This window comes from Zonotrichia albicollis, chromosome 24 (genome assembly GCF_047830755.1).
Source record: "Zonotrichia albicollis isolate bZonAlb1 chromosome 24, bZonAlb1.hap1, whole genome shotgun sequence".
NCBI lineage: Eukaryota > Metazoa > Chordata > Aves > Passeriformes > Passerellidae > Zonotrichia > Zonotrichia albicollis.
The window spans coordinates 119,100-140,328 of record NC_133842.1 but is presented as its reverse complement, the minus strand read 5'-3'; the positions used below and the strand labels follow the sequence as shown (position 1 = coordinate 140,328).

Sequence of the window (21,229 nt, the reverse complement as noted above, 5' to 3'; positions counted from 1 at the left end):
TTCTCCAACCTTGGTCCCACCACCTCAAATCTGGGTCCCACCACCCCAAACCTTCTCCAAACTGTGTCCCACCACCCCAACCTATCTCCAAACCATCTCCAACCCTGGTCCCACCACCCAAACCAAGGTCCCACCACCCATAACAAGCTCCTATCATCCCATAACGATGTCCCACCACCCATAACAAGATCCCACCACCCAAGAATGAAGTTCCACCACCCATTATGAGCTCCCACCACCCATAACGATGTCCCACCAACCAAACCAAGGTCCCACCACCCATTATGAGGTTCCACCACCTGTTATGAGGTCCCACCACCCATAACGAGGTCCCACCACCCAAACCCTGCTCCAGACCCAGCCCCACCACCCCAAACCTTCTCCAACCCCGGTCACACCACCCATAACCTGGTCCCACCACCCATTATGAGGTCCCACCACCCAAACCGAGGTCCCACCACCCAAAAATGAAGTTCCACCACCCATAACGAGGTCCCACCACCCAAACCCTGCTCCAGACCCAGTCCCACCACCCCAAACCATCTCCAGCCCTGGTCCCACCACCCATAACTTGGTCCCACCACCCATAACTTGGTCCCACCACCCATTATGAGGTCCCACCACCCATAACGAGCTCCAGACCCAGCCCCACCACCCCAAACCATCTCCAGCCCCGGTCCCACCGCCCAGAGGACCTCTGGGCGGCACCGACCTCGTACTCGGCGAACTTGGAGGAGTCCTCGAGGGCCATCTCCTCCTTCTTGGGCGGGGTGTCGCGGGTGGCCAGGGCCAGGCAGCGCAGGGTGTCCCTGCCCGTGCCCCACTCCTTGATCACCGCCTGGATCTTCTCCTTCACCGCCGGCGTCAGAGGAACCCGCGTGGTGCCCACGCGCACGTAGTTACAGCGGTCGATGACGCCCTCGGGGGCCCCCTGGTGGGACATCGAGTGGTGGGAATGAGGTTGGAGAAGGTTTGGAGAAGGTTTGGGGTGGTGGGAACCAGGTTGGAGAAGGTTGGGAGAAGGTTGGAGAAGGTTTAGAGAGGGTTTGAGATGGTTTGGGGTGGTGGGACCAAGGTTTGGAGATGGTTTGAGGACGTTTGGAGAAGATTGGAGAAGGTTTCATGTGGTGGGAATGAGGTTTGAGAAGGTTGTAGAAGGTTTGGAGAAGTTTGGAGAAGTTTGGAGAAGGTTTGGAGAGGGTTTGAGAAGGTTTGGGGTGGTGGGATGGAGTTGCAGTGGTCAATGACGCCCTCGGGGGCTCCCTGCGTGGAGAAGGTTGGAGAAGGTTTGAGAAGGTTTGGAGAAGGTTTGGGGTGGTGGGATGGAGTTACAGCGGTCGATGACGCCCTCGGGGGCTCCCTGGTGGGACATCGAGTGGTGGGAACCAGGTTGGAGAAGGTTTGGGGTGGTGGGAACCAGGTTGGAGAGGGTTTGGAGAAGGTTGGAGAAGGTTTTGAGAAGGTTTGGGGTGGTGGGAACCAGGTTGAAGAGGGTTTGAGAAGGTTTGGAGAAGGTTTGGTGAGGGTTTGAGAAGGTTTGGGGTGGTGGGACACGGTCATGGGGTGGTGGGATGGAGTTACAGCGCTCGATGACGCCCTCGGGGGCTCCCTGGGTGGACATTGAAGTTGGAGAAGGTTGGAGAAGGTTGGGAGAAGGTTTGGGGTGGTGGGAACCAGGTTGGAGAAGGTTTGAGAAGGTTTGGAGAAGGTTTGAGAAGGTTTTATGTGGTGGGACCAAGGTTTGGAGAAGGTTTGGGGTGGTGGGACCAAGGTTTGGAGAGGCTTTGAGAAGGTTTGGGGTGGTGGGAACCAGGTTTGAGAAGGTTTTGAGAAGGTTTGGAGAGGGTTGGAGAAGGTTTGGGGTGGTGGGAACCAGGTTTGAGGTGGTGGGACCAAGGTTGGAGAAGGTTTGAGAAGGTTTGGGGTGGTGGGAACCAGGTTGGAGAAGGTTTGAGAAGGTTTGGAGAAGGTTTGGGGTGGTGAGACCGAGGTTGGAGAAGGTTGGAGCAGGTTTGGAGAAGGTTTGGAGAGGGTTTGAGAAGGTTTGGGGTGGTGGGACCGAGGTTGGAGAAGGTTTGGGGTGGTGGGACTGAGGTTGGAGAAGGTTTGGGGTGGTGGGACATGGTCATGGGGTGGTGGGATGGAGTTACAGCGGTCGATGACGCCCTCGGGGGCTCCCTGCGGTGGTGGGACATCGAGGTTGGAGAAGGTTTGGGGTGGTGGGAACCAGGTTGGAGAAGGTTGGAGAAGGTTTGGGGTGGTGGGAACCAGGTTGGAGAAGGTTTGGTAAGGGTTTGAGAAGGTTGAAGAAGGTTGGAGAAGGTTGGGAGAAGGTTTGAGAAGGTTTGGGGTGGTGGGACCAAGGTTGGAGAAGGTTTGGGGTGGTGGGACTGAGGTTTGGAGAAGGTTTAGGGTGGTGGGAACCAGATTTGAGGTGGTGGGACCAAGGTTAGAGAAGGTTGGGAGAAGGTTGGAGAAGGTTTGGTGAGGGTTTGAGAAGGTTTGGAGAAGGTTTGGGGTGGTGGGAACCAGGTTTGGAGAAGGTTTGGAGAAGGTTGGAGAAGGTTTGGTGAGGGTTTGAGAAGGGTGGGACCAAGGTTGGAGCAGGTTTAGGGTGGTGGGATGGAGTTACAGCAGTCGATGACACCCTCGGGGGCTCCCTGGGTGGGACACCAAGGTTGGAGAAGGTTTGGGGTGGTGGGACCAAGGTTTGGAGATGGTTTGAGAAGGTTTGGAGAAGGTTGGAGAAGGTTTGGAGAAGGTTTGGGGTGGTGGGAACCAGGTTTGAGGTGGTAAGACAAAGGTTTGGGGTGGTGGAACCAAGGTTGGAGCAGGTTTGGGGTGGTGGGACACGGTCATGGGGTGGGGGGATGGAGTTACAGCGGTCGATGACGCCCTCGGGGGCTCCCTGCGGTGGTGGGACACCAGGTTGGAGAAGGTTGGAGAAGGTTTGGGGTGGTGGGAACCAGGTTGGAGAGGGTTTGAGAAGGTTTCATGTGGTGGGAACCAGGTTGGAGAAGGTTTGGGGTGGTGGGATCAAGGTTTGAGAAGGTTTTGAGAAGGTTGGGAGAAGGTTTGAGAAGGTTTAGGGTGGTGGGACCAAGGTTGGAGAAGGTTGGAAAAGTTTTGGGGTGGTGGGACCAAATCTAGAGAAGGTTCCAGGTGGTGGGACCCAGGTTTGAGAAGATTGGAGAAGGTCCCGGCCTGGTGGGACCCAGGTTGGAGAAGGTCCCGGCCTGGTGGGACCCAGGTTGGAGAAGGTCCCGGCCTGGTGGGACCCACCTTGACGAACATCTTGTTGCCCACGGCGGCGCGCGAGGCCTTGGCCGGGGAGCAGAAGACCGACATGGACTTCCTGTCCCTGGAGAACTCCAGCGTGAACTCCTTCTTCATCAGCTGCTTGATCACCTGGACACGGACAGGAGGTGACCCCGGGTGGTGGGACCAGGAGGGGAGAAGGTGTGAGAAGGTCTGGGGTGGTGGGACATGGTCATGGAGTGGTGGGACAGAGGTTGGAGAAGGTTGGAGAAGGTCTGGGGTGGTGGGACTGAGGTTTGGGGTGGTGGGATGGAGGTTTGGAGAAGGTTCCTCAGGTGGAACCGAGGTTTGGAGAAGGTTCCTCAGGTGGAACCAAGGTTTGGAGAAGGTTTGGAGAAGGTTGGAGAAGGTCTGGGGTGGTGGGACTGAGGTTTGGGGTGGTGGGATGGAGGTTTGGAGAAGGTTCCTCAGGTGGAACCGAGGTTTGAGAAGGTTCCTCAGGTGGAACCAAGGTTTGGAGAAGGTTCCTCAGGTTCTCCAGGAGATGGGACAGGTGGGACAGGTGGGATGGGTTCTCCCGGAGGTGGGATGGGTTCTCCAGGAGGTTCTCCAAGAGTTCTTCAGGAGGTTCTCCAGGAGGTGGGACAAGTGGGACAGGTGGGACAGGTTCTCCTGGAGGTGGGATGGGTTCTCCAGGGGTTCTCCAGGAGATGGGACAGGTGGGACAGGTGGTGGGACGGGTTCTCCTGGAGGTGGGATGGGTTCTCCAGGAGATGGGACAGGTGGGATGGGTTCTCCAGGTGGTGGGACACGTGGGATGGGTTCTCCAGGAGGTGGGATGGGTTCTCCAGGAGTTCTCCAGGAGTTCTCCAGGAGATAAGACAGGTGGGACAGGTGGGACAGGTTCTCCTGGAGGTGGGACGGGTTCCCCGCAGGTTCCCCGGGTCACTCACGGCGTTGCAGGCGTTGGCCCTCTCCACCTTGCTCAGGTTCCTCACGTCCGTGTTGAACACGTTCATCTTCTCCACCAGGCACGTCAGCGCCGTCTCGGTGGCCTCGCCCACCTTCTCATACACGCCCTTGGCCTGAGGGGACACCAGGAGGTGACCATGAGGTCCATGAGGTCCATGGGGACCTGGTGGACTCGCCCAGCTTCTCATGGACACCCTTGGCCTGGGTGGGACAGGAGAGGACAATGGGGACATTGGGGACATTGGTGGGACCATGAGGTCCTGGTGGCCTCAGGCACCTTCTCATGGACACCCTTGGCCTGGGGACAGTGGGGACATCAGGAGAGGACAATGGGGACCATGGGGACCTGGTGGCCTCACCCAGCTTCACATGGACACCCTTGGCCTGGGGACATCAGGAGATGGCCCAGATGACCAAGGTGGACAGGAGATGGCCCAGGTGGGACAGGTGGGACAGGTGGCCAAGGTGGGACAGGAGGACAGGAGATGACCCAGGTGGGATGGGACGGGTGGGACAGGAGAAGATCCAGATGACCAAGGTGGGACGGGTGGGACAGGAGATGGCCCAGATGACCATGGTGGGACAGGTGGACAGGAGATGGCCCAGGTGACCAAGGTGGACACCTGGAGTGGGCCAGGAGGCCAGCAGAGAACAGGAGATGACCATGATGGGACAGGAGGACAGGAGATGACCATGGTGGGACAGGTGGGACAGGAGATGACCATGGTGGGACAGGAGATGACCATGGTGGGATGGGTGGGACAGGAGGTGACCATGGGTGGACAGGAGCCATCAGAGGACCCAGATGACCATGGTGGGCCAGGAGGACAGGAGATGCCCATGGTGGGATGGGTGGGACAGGAGGTGACCATGGGTGGACAGGAGCCATCAGAGGACAGGAGATGACCATGGTGGCCGGGAGGACAGGGGATGACCATGGTGGGCCAGGAGGACAGGAGATGGCCAAGGTGGGCCAGGAGGACAGGAGGTGACCATGGTGGGACAGGAGCCATCAGAGGACAGGAGATGACCATGGTGGGATGGGTGGGACAGGAGGTGACCATGGTGGGCCAGGAGAACAGGAGATGCCCCAGATGCCCATGGTGGCCAGGAGGCAGCAGAGGACAGGAGATGACCATGGTGGGGTGGGACAGGTGGCCATGAGAGGACCCAGATGCCCATGGTGGGCCAGGAGGACAGGAGATGGCCATGGTGGGATGGGATGGGTGGCCAGGAGGCAGCAGAGGACAGGAGATGCCCATGGTGGCCAGCAGAGGACCTCCCCCCTTTGTGGTCACCTCGTTGTAGTCCAGCGAGGAGTCGTTGCAGAGCGCGCAGATGGTGGCCAACTCCACCAGGCCATCGAACTGACCAGCCTTGACCGGACGGTCCTGCTTCAGCCTGCGGACACCGCGGGGGACATGGGGTCACCAGGGGTGGACACCAGGGGTGGACACAGGGACATCATGAACATCACGGTGGGGTGGACATCAGGGACATCATGGACACCATGGACAGCGGGGTCACCAGGGGTGGACACCAGGGGTGGACATCAGGGATGGACACCATGGACAGCGGGGTCACCAGGGGTGGACACAGGGATGGACATCAGGGATGGACATCAGGGATGGACATCAGGGATGGACATCATGGACACCATGGACAGCAGGGTCACCAGGGGTGGACACCAGGGGTGGACATCAGGGATGGACATCAGGGATGGACATCAGGGACATCATGGACACCATGGACACCATGGACACCATGGACAGCGGGGTCACCAGGGGTGGACAGCGGGGTCACCAGGGGTGGACATCAGGGATGGACATCAGGGATGGACATCATGGACATCATGGACAGCGGGGTCACCAGGGGTGGACATCAGGGATGGACATCAGGGGTGGACATCAGGGACACCATGGACATCAGGGGTGGACATCAGGGTTGGACATCAGGGATGGACATCAGGGTTGGACATCAGGGATGGACATCAGGGACACCATGGACAGCATGGACAGCGGGGTCACCAGGGGTGGACATCAGGGATGGACATCAGGGGTGGACAGCGGGGTCACCAGGGGTGGACACCAGGGATGGACATCAGGGATGGACAGCGGGGTCACCAGGGGTGGACACCAGGGGTGGACATCAGGGATGGACATCATGGACACCATGGACATCAGGGTGGGATGGACATCATGGACACCATGGACACCATGGTTGGACACCATGGACATCATGGATGGACATCAGGGTGGGGTGGACACCATGGACATCATGGACACCATGGACACCATGGACACCATGGACAGCGGGGTCACCAGGTGGACATCAGGGGTGGACATCAGGGATGGACATCAGGGTCACCAGGGGTGGACATCAGGGACACCAGGGACACCATGGACAGCGGGGTCACCAGGGGTGGACATCAGGGATGGACATCATGGACACCATGGACAGCGGGGTCACCGGGGGTGGACATCAGGGATGGACATCATGGATGGACAGCGGGGTCACCAGGGGTGGACATCAGGGGTGGACATCAGGGATGGACATCAGGGATGGACATCATGGATGGACACCATGGACAGCGGGGTCACCAGGGGTGGACATCAGGGATGGACATCAGGGGTGGACATCATGGATGGACATCATGGACAGCATGGACATTGGGGACATCAGGGACACCATGGACACCAGGGACATCATGGACATCATGGACATCATGGACATCATGGGACACCAGGGGTGGACATCAGGGTGGGGTGGACACCATGGATATCATGGACACCATGGACACCATGGACATCATGGATGGACATCATGGACATTGAGGACATTGTGGTCAAGGAGGACACTGAGGAACAGGAGAACGTTGAGGAACATCAAGGTCATGGAGAACATCGGGGTCGAGGTGGACATGGGGACACCAGGGGACATTTGGTGACCCCAAGGTGACATTTGGGGACCTTCAGGTGGGATTTGAGAACATCTGAGAAGGTTTTGAGGACATCTGAGAAGGTTTTGGAGCTCTGGAGCTCCAGGGGTGGCTTTGAGGACCTCGAGAGGGGACATTTGAGGACCTTCAGGTGGGATTTGAGAACCTCTGAGAAGGTTTTGAGAACCTCTGAGAAGGTTCTGAGGACCTTCAAGAAGGTTTTGAGGACATCTGAGAAGGTTTTGAGGACATCTGAGGAGGCTTTGAGGACATTTAAGAAGGTTTTGGAGCTCTGGAGCTCCAGGGGTGGCTTTGAGGACCTCAAGGTGACATTTGAGGACCTTCAGGTGGGATTTGAGGACATTTTAGGAGGTTTTGGGAACCTTTGAGAAGGTTTTGAGGACATCTGAGAAGGTTTTGGAGCTCTGGAGCTCCAGGGGTGGCTTTGAGGACCTCGAGGTGACATTTGAGGACCTTCAGGTGGAATGTGAGGACATTTTAGGAGGTTTTGAGGACATCTGAGGAGGCTTTGAGAACCTTCAAGAAGGTTTTGAGGACATCTGAGAAGGTTCTGGAGCTCAGGAGCTCCAGGGGTGGCTTTGAGGACCTCAAAGTGACATTTCAGGACATTTTAGGAGGTTTTGAGGACATCTGAGAAGGTTCTGAGAACCTTCAAGAAGGTTTTGAGGACATCTGAGAAGGTCTTGAAAACCTTCAAGAAGGTTTTGAGAACATCTGAGAAGGTTCTGGAGCTCTGGAGCTCCAGGGGTGGCTTTGAGGACCTCGAGGTGACACTTGAGGACCTTCAGGTGGGATTTGGGGACATTTTAGGAGGTTTTGAGGACATCTGAGAAGGTTCTGGAGCTCTGGAGCTCCTGGGGTGGCTTTGAGGACCTCGAGGTGACATTTGAGGACCTTCAGGTGGGATTTGAGAACATCTGAGAAGGTTCTGAAGACCTTCAAGAAGGTTTTGAGGACATTTGAGAAGGTTTTGAGGACATCTGAGAAGATGCTGGAGCTCTGGAGCTCCAGGGGTGGCTTTGAGGACCTCAAGGGGACATTTGAGGACCTTCAGGTGGGATTTGAGGACCTTCAGGTGGGATTTGAGAACATCTGAGAAGGTTCTGAAGACCTTCAAGAAGGTTTTGAGGACCTTTGAGAAGGTTTTGAGAACATCTGAGAAGGTTCTGAAGACCTTCCAGAAGGTTTTGAGAACCTTTGAGAAGGTTCTGAGGACCTTCAAGAAGGTTCTGAGGACCTTTGAGAAGGTTCTGGAGCTCTGGAGCTCCAGGGGTGGCTTTGAGGACCTCAAGGGACATTTGAGGACCTTCAGGTGGGATTTGAGGACATTTTAGGAGGTTCTGAGGACCTTTGAGAAGGTTCTGGAGCTCTGGGGCTCCAGGGGTGGCTTTGAGGAGCTCGAGATGACATTTGAGGACCTTCAGGTGGGATTTGAGGACATCTGAGAAGGTTCTGAAGACCTTTGAGAAGGTTTTGAGGACATCTAAGGAGGCTTTGAGGACATCTGAGGAGATGCTGGAGCTCTGGAGCTCCAGGGGTGGCTTTGAGGACCTCGAGGTGACATTTGAGGACCTTCAGGTGGGATTTGAGAACCTCTGAGAAGGTTCTGAGGACATCTGAGGAGGTTCTGAGGACCTTCAAGAAGGTTTTTGGGACATCTGAGAAGGTTTTGGAGCTCTGGAGCTCCAGGGGTGGCTTTGAGGACCTCAAGGGGACATTTGAGGACCTTCAGGTGGGATTTGAGAACATCTGAGAAGGTTCTGAAGACCTTCAAGAAGGTTTTGGGGACATCTGAGAAGGTTCTGGAGCTCTGGAGCTCCAGGGGTGGCTTTGAGGACCTCAAGGTGGGATTTGAGGACCTTCAGGTGGGATTTGAGAACATCTGAGAAGGTTCTGAAGACCTTCAAGAAGGTTCTGAGGACCTTCAGGAAGGTTCTGAGGACATCTGAGAAGGTTCTGGAGCTCTGGAGCTCCAGGGGTGGCTTTGAGGACCTCAAGGGGACATTTGAGGACCTTCAGGTGGGATTTGAGAACATCTGAGAAGGTTCTGAGAACCTTCAAGAAGGTTCTGAGGACCTTTGAGAAGGTTTTGAGGACATCTGAGAAGGTTCTGAGAACATCTGAGAAGGTTCTGGAGCTCTGGAGCTCCAGGGGTGGCTTTGAGGACCTCAAGGGGACATTTGAGGACCTTCAGGTGGGATTTGAGAACCTCTGAGAAGGTTCTGAGAACCTTCAAGAAGGTTCTGAGGACATCTGAGAAGGTTCTGGAGCTCAGGAGCTCCAGTGGTGGCTTTGAGGACCTCCAGGTGACACCTGGGGACATTTGAGGACACTCGGTGGACCTTGGTGGACTCACACTTCTCCTTCGGGCGCGTAGGTGGAGCCGGTGATGGAGAACTCGCTCAGGGAGCAGATGTCGCCCTCCACCTTGTCCATGATGAACATCTGGGGACACACGGGGACACCTCAGGTTCCTCAAGGGTTCCTCGAGGAGCTTTGGGTCCTCCTGGAGGAGTTCTGGGGTCTCCAGGAGAAATTTTGGGGTCTCCATGGAAAATTTGAGGTTCTTCAGAAGAACTTTTGAGGTTTCCATGGAGTTTTTGAGGTTCTCCAGAAGAACTTTTGGGTTCTCCATGGAATTTTGGGTTCTCCGTAGAATTTTTGAGGTTCTCCAGAAGAACTTTGAGGTTCCTGGAGAAATTTTGGGGTCTCCATGGAAAATTTGAGGTTCTCCAGGAGAACTTTGGGGTCTCCAGGAGGAGTTTTGGGTTCTCCTGGAGAAGTTTTGAGGTTCTCCAGGAGAAGTTTTGGGTTCTCCATGGAAAATTTGAGGTTTTTCAGAAGAACTTTGAAGTTCCTGGAGAAATTTTGGGTCTCCATGGAAAATTTGAGGTTCTCCAGAAGAACTTTGGGGTCTCCAGGAGGAGTTTTGGGTTCTCCTGGAGAAGTTTTGAGGTTCTCCAGGAGGAGTTTTGGGTTCTCCTGAGGTTCTTGAGAGGAATTTTGGGGTTTCTGATTGGAATTTTTGGGTTCTTCTGGAGAAATTTTGAGGTTCCTGGAGAAATTTTGGGTTCTCCATGGAATTTTTGAGGTTCTTCAAAAGAACTTTTGGGTTCTCCATGAAATTTTTTAGGTTCCATGGAAAACTTAAAGAACTTTTGAGGTCTCCATGGAATTTTTGAGGTTCCCCAGAAGAACTTTTGGGTTCTCCAGAAGAACTTTTGGGTTCCTGGAGAACTTCTGAGGTTTCCATGGAATCTTTGAGGTTCTCCAGAAGAACTTTGAAGTTCCTGGAGAAATTTTGGGGTCTCCATGGAAAGTTCTGAGGTTCTCCAGAAGAACTTTTGGGTTCTCCATGGAATTTTTGAGGTTCTTCAGAAGAACTTCTGAGGTTTCCATGGAATTTTTGAGGTTCTCCAGAAGAACTTTGAGGTTCTCCAGAAGAACTTTTGGGTTGTCCATGGAATTTTTGAGGTTTTCCAGAAGAACTTTTGGGTTCCTGGAGAACTTCTGATGTTTCCATGGAATCTTTGAGGTTCTTCAGGAGAACTTTTGGGTTCTCCAGAAGAACTTTTGAGTTCTCCATGGAATTTTTGAGGTTTCATGGAGAACGCAAAGAACTTCTGAGGTTTCCATGGAATCTTTGAGGTTCTCCAGAAGAACTTTTGAGGTTCTCCAGAAGAACTTTTGGGTTCCTGGAGAACTTTTGAGGTTTCCATGGAAAATTTGAGGTTCTTCAGAAGAACTTTTGATGTTTCCATGGAATCTTTGAGGTTCTCCAGAAGAACTTTTGGGTTCTCCATGGAATTTTGGGTTCTCCATGGAAATTTTGAGGTTCTCCAGGAGAACTTTGGGGTTCCTGGAGAACTTCTGATGTTTCCATGGAATCTTTGAGGTTCTCCAGAAGAACTTTGAGGTTCCTGGAGAAATTTTGGGGTCTCCATGGAAAATTTGAGGTTCTCCAGAAGAACTTTTGAGGTTCTCCAAAAGAACTTTTGGGTTCTCCATGGAATCTTTTGAGGTTCTCCAGAAGAACTCTTGGGTTCTCCATGGAATTTTGGGTTCTCAATTGAGTTTTTGAGGTTCTCCAGAAGAACTTTTGGGTTCTCCAGAAGAACTTTTGGGTTCCTGGAGAACTTCTGATGTTTCCATGGAGTATTTGAGGATCTCCAGGAGAACTTTTGGGGTTCCTGGAGAACTTCTGAGGTTTCCATGGAAACTTTGAGGTTCTCCAGAAGAACTTTTGGGTTCCCTATGGAATTTTGGGTTCTCCATGGAGTTTTTGAGGTTCTCCAGAAGAACTTTTGGGTTCTCCAGAAGAACTTTTGGGTTCCTGGAGAACTTCTGAGGTTTCCATGGAATTTTTGAGGTTCTCCAGAAGAACTTTTGGGTTCTCCATGGAGTTCCTGGAGCTCCCGCCCGGGTCCCACCTTGCAGACGGACATCTGGTTGGTGGTCAGCGTGCCGGTCTTGTCGGAGCAGATGACCGAGGTGCAGCCCAGGGTCTCCACCGAGGGCAGGCTGCGGACAATCGCGTTCTTCTTGGCCATCCTGCGCGTCCCCAGGGCCAGGCAGGTGGTGATGACGGCCGGGAGACCTGAGGGGACATCTCGGGTCACCACGGCCACCCAGGACAGGGAGGTCCTCAGGGGGTGGAGACCTCGGAAAGCACCATGGATGGTCCATGAGTGACCACGAATGGTCTCTAGAACTCCATAAATGACCATGGATGGTCCATAAGTGACCATGGATGGTCCATGAGTGACCACGAATGTTCTCCAGAGCTCCATAAATGACCATGAATGGTCCATGAGTGACCATGGATGGTCTCCAGAACTCCATAAGTGACCATAAATGGTCCATAAGTGACCATAAATGGTCCATAAGTGACCATAAATGGTCCATGAATGACCACGAATGTTCTCCAGAGCTCCATAAATGACCATGAATGGTCCATAAGTGACCATGGATGGTCTCCAGAACTTCATAAATGACCATGAATGGTTCATGAGTGACCATGGATGGTTCATGAGTGACCACGAATGTTCTCCAGAACTTCATAAATGACCATAAATGGTCCATAAGTGACCACGAATGGTCTCCAGAACTTCATAAATGACCATGGATGGTCCATAAGTGACCATGGATGGTCCATAAGTGACCATGAATGGTCTCCAGAGCTCCATAAATGACCATGAATGGTCCATAAGTGACCATGGATGGTCCATGAGTGACCACGAATGGTCTCCAGAACTTCAAAAATGACCATGGATGGTCCATGAGTGACCACAAATGCTCTCCAGAGCTCCATAAATGACCATGAATGGTCCATAAGTGACCATGAATGGTCTCCAGAACTTCAAAAATGACCATGAGTGGTCCATAAGTGACCATGAATGGTCTCCAGAGCTCCATAAATGGCCACAAATGGTCCATAAGTGACCATGGATGGTCCATGAGTGACCACGAATGGTCTCTAGAGCTCCATAAATGGCCACAAATGGTCCATAAGTGACCACGAATGGTCTCCAGAACTTCAAAAATGACCATGAATGGTCCATAAGTGACCATGGATGGTCTCCAGAGCTCCATAAATGACCATGAATGGTCCATAAGTGACCATGAATGGTCTCTAGAGCTCCATAAGTGACCATAAATGGTCCATGAGTGACCACGAATGGTCTCCAGAACTTCATAAATGGCCACAAATGGTCCATAAGTGACCATGGATGGTCTCCAGAGCTCCATAAATGACCACGAATGGTCCATAAGTGACCATGGATGTTCTTCAGAGCTTCATAAATGACCACAAATGGTCCATAAGTGACCATGGATGGTCTCCAGAACTTCAAAAATGACCATAAATGGTCCATAAGTGACCATGGATGGTCCAAAAATGACCACGAACTTCTCTAGAACTCCATAAATGACCATGGATGGTCCATAAGTGACCATAAATGGCCCATAAGTGACCACGAATGTTCACTAGAACTCCATAAATGACCATGAATGGTCCATAAGTGACCATGGATGGTCTCCAGAACTCCATAAATGGCCACAAATGGTCCATAAATCACCACAGACCTTCTCCAAAACCCCATAAACCACCAGGAACAACCTCCAAGACCCCATAAGTGACCATGAGTGACCTCCCAGATCCCATAAGTGACCTCAAACCTCCTCCAGAATCCCACAAAGGACCACGAACCTTCTCCAGAACCTCATAAATGATCTTGAACCTTCTCCAAAACCCTACAAACCACCATGAACGACCTCCCAGACCCCATAAATGACCACAAATGGTCCCTAAATCACCAAGAACCTTCTCCAGAACCTCATAAACCACCATGAATGTTCTCCCAGACCCCATAAATGACCACGAGTGACCTCCAAGACCCCATAAGTGACCTCAAACCTTCTCCAGAACCCCATAAACGACCACAAATGGTCCATAAACCACCATGAATTTTCTCCAGAACCTCATAAATGACCACGAACCTTCTCCAGAACCCCACAAACCACCATGAGTGACCTCCAAGACCCCATAAATGACCTCCAACCTCCTCCAAGACCCCATAAATGACCATGGATGCTCTCCAGAACTCCACAAAACACCATGGACCTTCTCCAGAACCCCATAAACCACCACGAACCTTCTCCAGAACCCCATAAATGACCACCAACCTTCTCCAGAACCTCATAAATGATCTTGAACCTTCTCCAAAACCTCACAAACCACCATGAATGACCTCCAAGACTCCATAAATGACCACAAATGGTCCATAAACCACCATGAATGTTCTCCATAACCCCATAAACCTTCTCAAGAACCCCACAAACCACCATGAGTGACCTCCCAGACCCCATAAACCACCATGAATGTTCTCCAGAACCCCACAAACCACCAAGAACCTTCTCCAGAACCCCATAAATGACCACGAACCTTCTCCCAGACCCCATAAACCACCTCAGACCTTCTCAAGAACCCCATAAACGACCATGAACCTTCTCCAGAACCTCATAAACAACCATGAATGTTCTCCAGAACCCCATAAACCACCATGAATGTTCTCCAAGACCCCATAAACCACCATGAATGACCTCCAAGACCCCATAAATGACCACGAGTGACCTCCAGACCCCATAAACGACCATGAATGGTCCATAAATCACCACGAACCTTCTCCAGAACCGCATAAACCACCACGAACCTCCACCAGAACCCCATAAACCACCAAGAACCATCTCCAGAACCTCATAAATTATCATGAGTGACCTCCCAGACCCCATAAATGACCACAAATGGTCCATAAATCATCACAGACCTTCTCCAGAACTCCACAAACCACCATGAACCTTCTCCAAAACCCCATAAACGACCTCAAACCTTCTCCAAAACCCCACAAACCACCATGAATGACCTCCAAGACTCCATAAATGACCACAAATGGTCCCTAAATCACCATGAATGTTCTCCAGAACCCCACAAACCACCATGAATGTTCTCCAGAACCCCATAAATGACCACGAACCTTCTCCAAAACACCACAAATGACCACGAGTGACCTCCCAGACCCCATAAACGACCTCAGACCTTCTCCACAACCCCATAAATGACCACGAGACCTTCAGGGATGGCGGCCACGGCCAGGGCCACGGCGATCTTGCAGCAGTAGATGGCGCCGCGGATCCAGGAGCCGCCGTGCACGGGGTCGTTGAATGAAGGACCATGAACCTTCTCCAAAACCCCACAAATGACCTCAAACCTTCTCCAGAACCCCATAAATGACCACAAATGGTCCCTAAATCACCACAGACCTTCTCCAGAACCCCATAAATGACCTCAAACCTTCTCCAAAACCTCACAAACCACCACGAATGACCTCCAAGACCCCATAAATGACCACGAACCTCCTCCAAAACCCCATAAACGACCATGGATGTTCTCCAGAACCTCACAAACCACCACGAACCTTCTCCAGAACCCCACAAACCACCATGAATGTTCTCCAAGACCCCATAAATGACCACAAATGGTCCATAAATCACCATGAACCTTCTCCGGAACCCCAGAAACCACCTCAAACCTTCTCCAAAACCTCACAAACCACCATGAGCGACCTCCCAGACCCCATAAGTGACCTCAAGGCCCCCGCAGACCTTCAGGGATGGCGGCCACGGCCAGGGCCACGGCGATCTTGAAGCAGTAGATGGCGCCGCGGATCCAGGAGCCGCCGTGCACGGGGTCGTTGAATGAACGACCACGAACCTTCTCCAGAACCCCATAAACCACCAAGAACCTTCTCCAGAACCCCATAAACCACCATGAATGTTCTCCAAGACCCCATAAATGACCACAAGCGCCCTCCCAGACCCCATAAATGACCATGAACCTTCTCCAGAACCTCACAAACCACCATGGACCTTCTCCAGAACCCCATAAACGACCACGAATGGTCCATAAATCACCATGAATGTTCTCCAAGACCCCATAAATGACCTCAGACCTTCTCCAAAACCCCATAAACGACCATGAATGTTCTGCAAGACCCCATAAACGACCATGAATGGTCCATAAATCACCACGAACCTTCTCCAGAACCCCATAAACCACCATGAATGTTCTCCAAGACCCCATAAGTGACCATGAGTGACCTCCAAGACCCCACAAATGACCACAAATGGTCCCTAAATCACCATGAATGTTCTCCAAAACCTCACAAACCACCATGGACCTTCTCCAGAACCCCATAAATGACCTCGAACCTTCTCCAAGACCCCATAAACGACCACGAACCTTCTCCAGAACCCCATAAACCACCTCAGACCTTCTCAAGAACCTCATAAACGACCTCAAACCTTCTCCAGAACCCCACAAACCACCATGAATGTTCTCCAGAACCCCATAAATGACCTCCAACCTCCTCCAAAACCCCATAAATGACCACGAGTGACCTCCCAGACCCCATAAATGACCTCAGACCTTCTCCAAAACCCCATAAACCACCATGAATGTTCTCCAAGACCCCATAAATGACCATGAATGTTCTCCCAGACCCCATAAACCACCTCAAACCTTCTCCAGAACTCCACAAACCACCATGAACCTTCTCCAGAACCCCATAAATGACCTCCAACCTCCTCCAAAACCCCATAAGTCACCACGAGCGACCTCCCAGACCCCATAAGTGACCACGAATGTTCTCCAAGACCCCACAAATGACCACAGACCTTCTCCAGAACCCCATAAACCACCAAGAACCTTCTCCAAAACCCCACAAACCACCATGAACGACCTCCAAGACCCCATAAATGACATCGAGTGACCTCCTAGACACCATAAACGACCTCCACCCTCCTCCAGAACCCTCCAGAACCCCCCAAAACCACCAAGAACCTTCTCCAGACCTTCAGGGATGGCGGCCACGGCCAGGGCCACGGCGATCTTGAAGTAGTAGATGGCGCCGCGGATCCAGGAGCCGCCGTGCACGGGGTCGTTGAAGTGGCCGATGTTGATGGCCCAGACGGCGACGCAGATCAAGGAGATGACCTTGGACAGCTGCTCCCCGAACTCGTCCAGCTTCTGCTGCAGCGGCGTCTTGTCCTGCTCGGTGGCCGCCATCTCGTCGCGGATCTTCCCGATCTCGGTGTTGACGCCCGTGGCCACCACGATGCCCACGGCCTTGCCCGCCCCGATGTTGGTGCCCTGGGAAAGAGAGAAATTGGGATTTTTCAACCCAAAATTTGGCTTTTTTTGGACTCAAAAATGAGATTTTTTGACCCAAAAATTAGGATTTTTGGGGGTTTTTAGACCCAAAAATTTGGATTTTTTGGGGGTTTTTAGACCCAAAAATTTGGATTTTTTTTGACCCAAAAATGAGATTTTTTTGGGGTTTTTAGACCCAAAAATGAGATTTTTGATCCCAAAAAATGAACTTTTTTAGACCAAAATCTGGTGGTTTTTAGACCAATTTTGGACTTTTTTTAGAGGTAAAAATGAGATTTTTTTTTACACCAAAATTTGACTTTTTAGAGCCTAAAATAAGATTTTTTGGCCCCATATTTGGGGGGCTTAGACCAAAAATTAGGGCTTTTAGACGCAAAATTTGGGGGTTTTCACCTCAAAATTTGGGGTTTTATGGACCTAAAAATAAGGTTTTTGATCAAAAGAATTTGGGTTTTTTTAAAGGTAGAATTGAGAGATTTTTCCCCAAAATTTGGGGTTTCATAGAACAAAATTTGGGGTTTCTTAGAGCCAAAAATGAGAGGTTTGACCCCAAAATTTGAAGTCTTTTAGAGCCAAGAAGGAGATTTTTTGATCCCAAAATTGGGGTTTCTTAGACCAAAATTTGGGGGGTTTTTAAGGCCAAAGTTCGGGGGTATTTTAGAGTCAAAAATGGGGAATTTGACCCCAAAATTTGGGGTTTTTGGCCCCAAAACCGAAGGGATCGTTGCCGATCTCGGTGTTGACGCCCGTGGCCACCACGATGCCCCGGCCCTGCCCGCCCCGATGTTGGTGCCCTGGTAAGGGAACAAAATTTGGGGGTTTTAGACCAAAAAATTTGAATTTTTAGACCCAAAATTTGGGGGTTTTTAGACCAAAATTTGGCTCAAAAATGAGATTTTTTTGACCCAAAAAAGAGATTTTTTGGGGGGTTTTTAGATCCAAAATTTGGGGGTTTTTAGACCAAAATTTGGCTCAAAAATGAGATTTTTGACCCCCCAAAATTTGGGGTTTTTTAGACCAAAAAATGGGGTTTTTAGACCCAAAATTTGGATTTTTTGGGGGTTTTTAGACCTAAAAATTGGGGATTTTAGACCCAAAAATCTGGATTTTTTTTTGGGTTTTTAGACCCAAAATTTGGATTTTTTGGGGGGTTTTGGAGCCAAAAATGAGGGGTTTTTAGACCAAAATTTGGGGGATTTTAGACCCAAAAATTTTGGATTTTTTGGGGGTTTTTAGACCCAAAAATTTGGACATTTGGGGGGTTTTGGAGCCAAAAATTTGGGGTTTTTAGACCCAAAAATTTGGAGTTTTTAGACCAAAATGGGGTCTTTAGACCCAAAATTTGGATTTTTTGGGGGGGTTTTTAGACCCAAAATTTGGGTGTTTTTAGACCCAAAAATTAGATTTTTGACCCTGAAAATTGGGGTTTTAGACCCAAAAATTTGGCTTTTTTTGGACTCAAAAATGAGATTTTTGACCCTGAAATTTGGGGCTTTTAGACCCAAACATTTGGATTTTTTGGGGGTTTTTATACCCAAAATTTGGGGTTTTTGGGGGGTTTTGGAGCCAAAAATGAGGGAGTTTTTAGACCCAAAATTGGGATTTTTTGGGTTTTTAGACCCAAAATTTGGGGTTTTTGGAGCCAAAAATGACGAGATTTTTATCGCCAAAATTTGGGGTTTTTAGACTCAAGAATGAGGTCTTCTAGCCCAAAATTTGGGGGGTTTTAGAGCCAAAAATTGGGGTTTTTTGACCCAAAATTTGGTGGCCCCAAAACCGAAGGGATCGTTGCCGATCTCGGTGTTGCCCCCGTGGCCACCACGATGCCCCGGCCCTGCACACACCGATGTTGGCCCCTGCCACACACCGATGTTGGTGCCCCTGGCGGGGGGACGAAAAATGAGAGATTTCACCCCAAAAATTTGGATTTTTCTGGGGGTTTTGGAGCCAAAAATTGGGGATTTTAGACCCAAAAATTTGGATTTTTTGGGGGGTTTTTAAACCCAAAATTTGGATTTTTTTGGGTTTTTTTTGACCAAAATTTGGCTTTTTTTTGGACTCAAAAAATGAGATTTTTGACCCTGAAAATTGGGGTTTTAGACCCAAAAATTTGGGGGTTTTTGGGGGTTTTTAGACCCAAAAATTTGGATTTTTTGGGGGGTTTTTAGACACAAAATTGGGGATTTTAGACCCAAAAAATTTGGATTTTTTGGGGGTTTTTAGACCCAAAAATTTGGACATTTGGGGGGTTTTGGAGCCAAAAATTTGGGGTTTTTAGACCCAAAAATTTGCGGGGGTTTTTAGACCCAAAAATGAGATTTTTGACCCTGAAAATTGGAGTTTTTAGACCCAAAAATTTGGGGGTTTTTGGGGGTTTTTAGACCCCAAAAATTTGGATTTTTTGGGGGGATTTTAGACCCAAAATTTGGATTTTTTTGGGGGGGGTTTTTAGACCCAAAAATTTGGGGGATTTTAGACCCAAAAATTGGGGTTTTTAGACCCAAAAATTTGGATTTTTTTGGGGGGTTTTTAGACCCAAAAATTTGGGGTTCAATGAGAATGAGAAGTTTGGACCCCCACAAAAAATCGAGGTTTTTTTTACCCCTAAATTTGGGGGGGTTTTGGGCCAAACTTTTAGGTTTTTTTTAAAGACCCCCAAATTCCCCCTGAACGCATCGGGGTGACGTCACCCTCCGATGACGTCACGACCCCGATGACGTCACACCCCGATGACGTCACTGATGACGTCACTCACCCGAGAAGAGCATGTTTCTTCTTGTCCCTGGTTGACGGCGCGGGGGTCGGGCACCGGCTCTGTGTGCTTGATCACCGAGACCGACTCACCTAAACCAGTATGGGACCAGTATAAACCAGTATGGAGTGGTACAAACCAGTATGAACCAGTATGGACCGGTCTGGACCAGATATAAACCAGTACAAACCAGTATGGACCGGTCGGGACCAGTATAAACCAGTATGGACCAGTACAAACCAGTATAAAATAATAGAAATCATTATAAACCAGTATAGACCAGTATAAAATAATGGAAACCAGTATAAACCAGTTTGGACTGGTCAGGACCAGTATAAACCAGTATAAAATAATGGAAACCAGTATAAACCAGTTTGGACTGGTCAGGACCAGTATGAACCAGTACGGACCAGTATAAACCAGTATAAAATAATAGAAACCAGTATAAACCAGTACAAACCAGTATAAAAATCCCTCAATTTCCCCCCATTTTTAACCCTTTAATCCCCTCCCAGTTTATCCCAGTCCATCCCAGTTTATCCCAGTCCCTCCAGTCCATCCCAGTTATATCCCAGTTTATCCCAGTTTGCCCCAGCCCCCTCCCAGCCCCCCCCCCGGCCCAAACCAGTACAAACCAGTACAAACCAGTATAAAAATCCCTCAATTTCCCCCGTTTTTAACCCTTTAATTCCCCTCCCAGTTTATCCCAGTCCCTCCCAGTTTTATCCCAGTTTATCCCAGTCCATCCCAGTCCCTCCCAGTTTATCCCAGTCCCTCCCAGTCCATCCCAGTTTATCCCAGTTTGCCCCAGTCCCCTCCCAGTCCCCTCCCGGCCCCAAACCAGTACAAACCAGTACAAACCAGTATAAAAATCCCTCAATTTCCCCCCATTTTTAACCCTTTAATCCCCTCCCAGTCCCTCCCAGTCCATCCCAGTTTATCCCAGTTTATCCAGTTTATCCAGTTTGCCCCAGTCCCCTCCCAGCCCCCCCCCTGCCCCAAACCAGTACAAACCAGTACAAACCAGTACAAAAATCCCTCAATTTCCCCCCGTTTTTAACCCTTTAATCCCCCTCCCAGTCCCTCCCAGTTCATCCAGTCCCTCCAGTTTATCCCAGTTTATCCCAGTTTATCCCAGTTTTATCCCAGTTTGCCCCAGTCCCCTCCCCGCCCCAAACCAGTACAAACCAGTACAAACCCAGTATAAAAATCCCTCAATTTCCCCCCGTTTTTAACCCTTTAACCCCCCCCTCCCCAGTTTATCCCAGTTTATCCCAGTTTATCCCAGTCCATCCCAGTCCCCTCCCAGTCCATCCCAGTCCATCCCAGTTTATCCCAGTCCATCCCAGTTTTATCCCAGTTTTATCCCAGTTTTATCCCAGTTTTATCCCAGTTTGCCCCAGTCCCCCTCCCCGGCCCCAAACCAGTACAAAACCAGTACATAACCAGTATAAAAATCCCTCAATTTCCCCCCATTTTTAACCCTTTAATCCCCTCCCAGTCCCTCCCAGTCCATCCCAGTCCATCCCAGTCCCCTCCCAGTTTTATCCCAGTTTGCCCA

The 21,229-nt window shown here is 50.7% G+C and overlaps 1 protein-coding gene across 1 annotated transcript in view; it reads right to left on the bottom strand.

Annotated features, from left to right (window-relative positions):
* Positions 1 to 19,684, bottom strand: part of LOC102065920 (sarcoplasmic/endoplasmic reticulum calcium ATPase 1-like) — a 44,701-nt gene extending 25,017 nt beyond the window's left edge. The window contains exons 1-9 of the mRNA XM_074558029.1: positions 19,672 to 19,684; positions 17,630 to 17,710; positions 16,598 to 16,948; positions 11,620 to 11,786; positions 9,546 to 9,634; positions 5,529 to 5,631; positions 4,212 to 4,343; positions 3,283 to 3,408; positions 713 to 931 (exon numbers count right to left, since the gene is read on the bottom strand). Coding sequence (XP_074414130.1) covers positions 713 to 931; positions 3,283 to 3,408; positions 4,212 to 4,343; positions 5,529 to 5,631; positions 9,546 to 9,634; positions 11,620 to 11,786; positions 16,598 to 16,948; positions 17,630 to 17,710; positions 19,672 to 19,684 — 1,281 coding nt within the window. The remainder of the gene's footprint in view (positions 1 to 712; positions 932 to 3,282; positions 3,409 to 4,211; positions 4,344 to 5,528; positions 5,632 to 9,545; positions 9,635 to 11,619; positions 11,787 to 16,597; positions 16,949 to 17,629; positions 17,711 to 19,671) is intronic.
* Between the last annotated feature and the right edge of the window lie 1,545 nt (positions 19,685 to 21,229).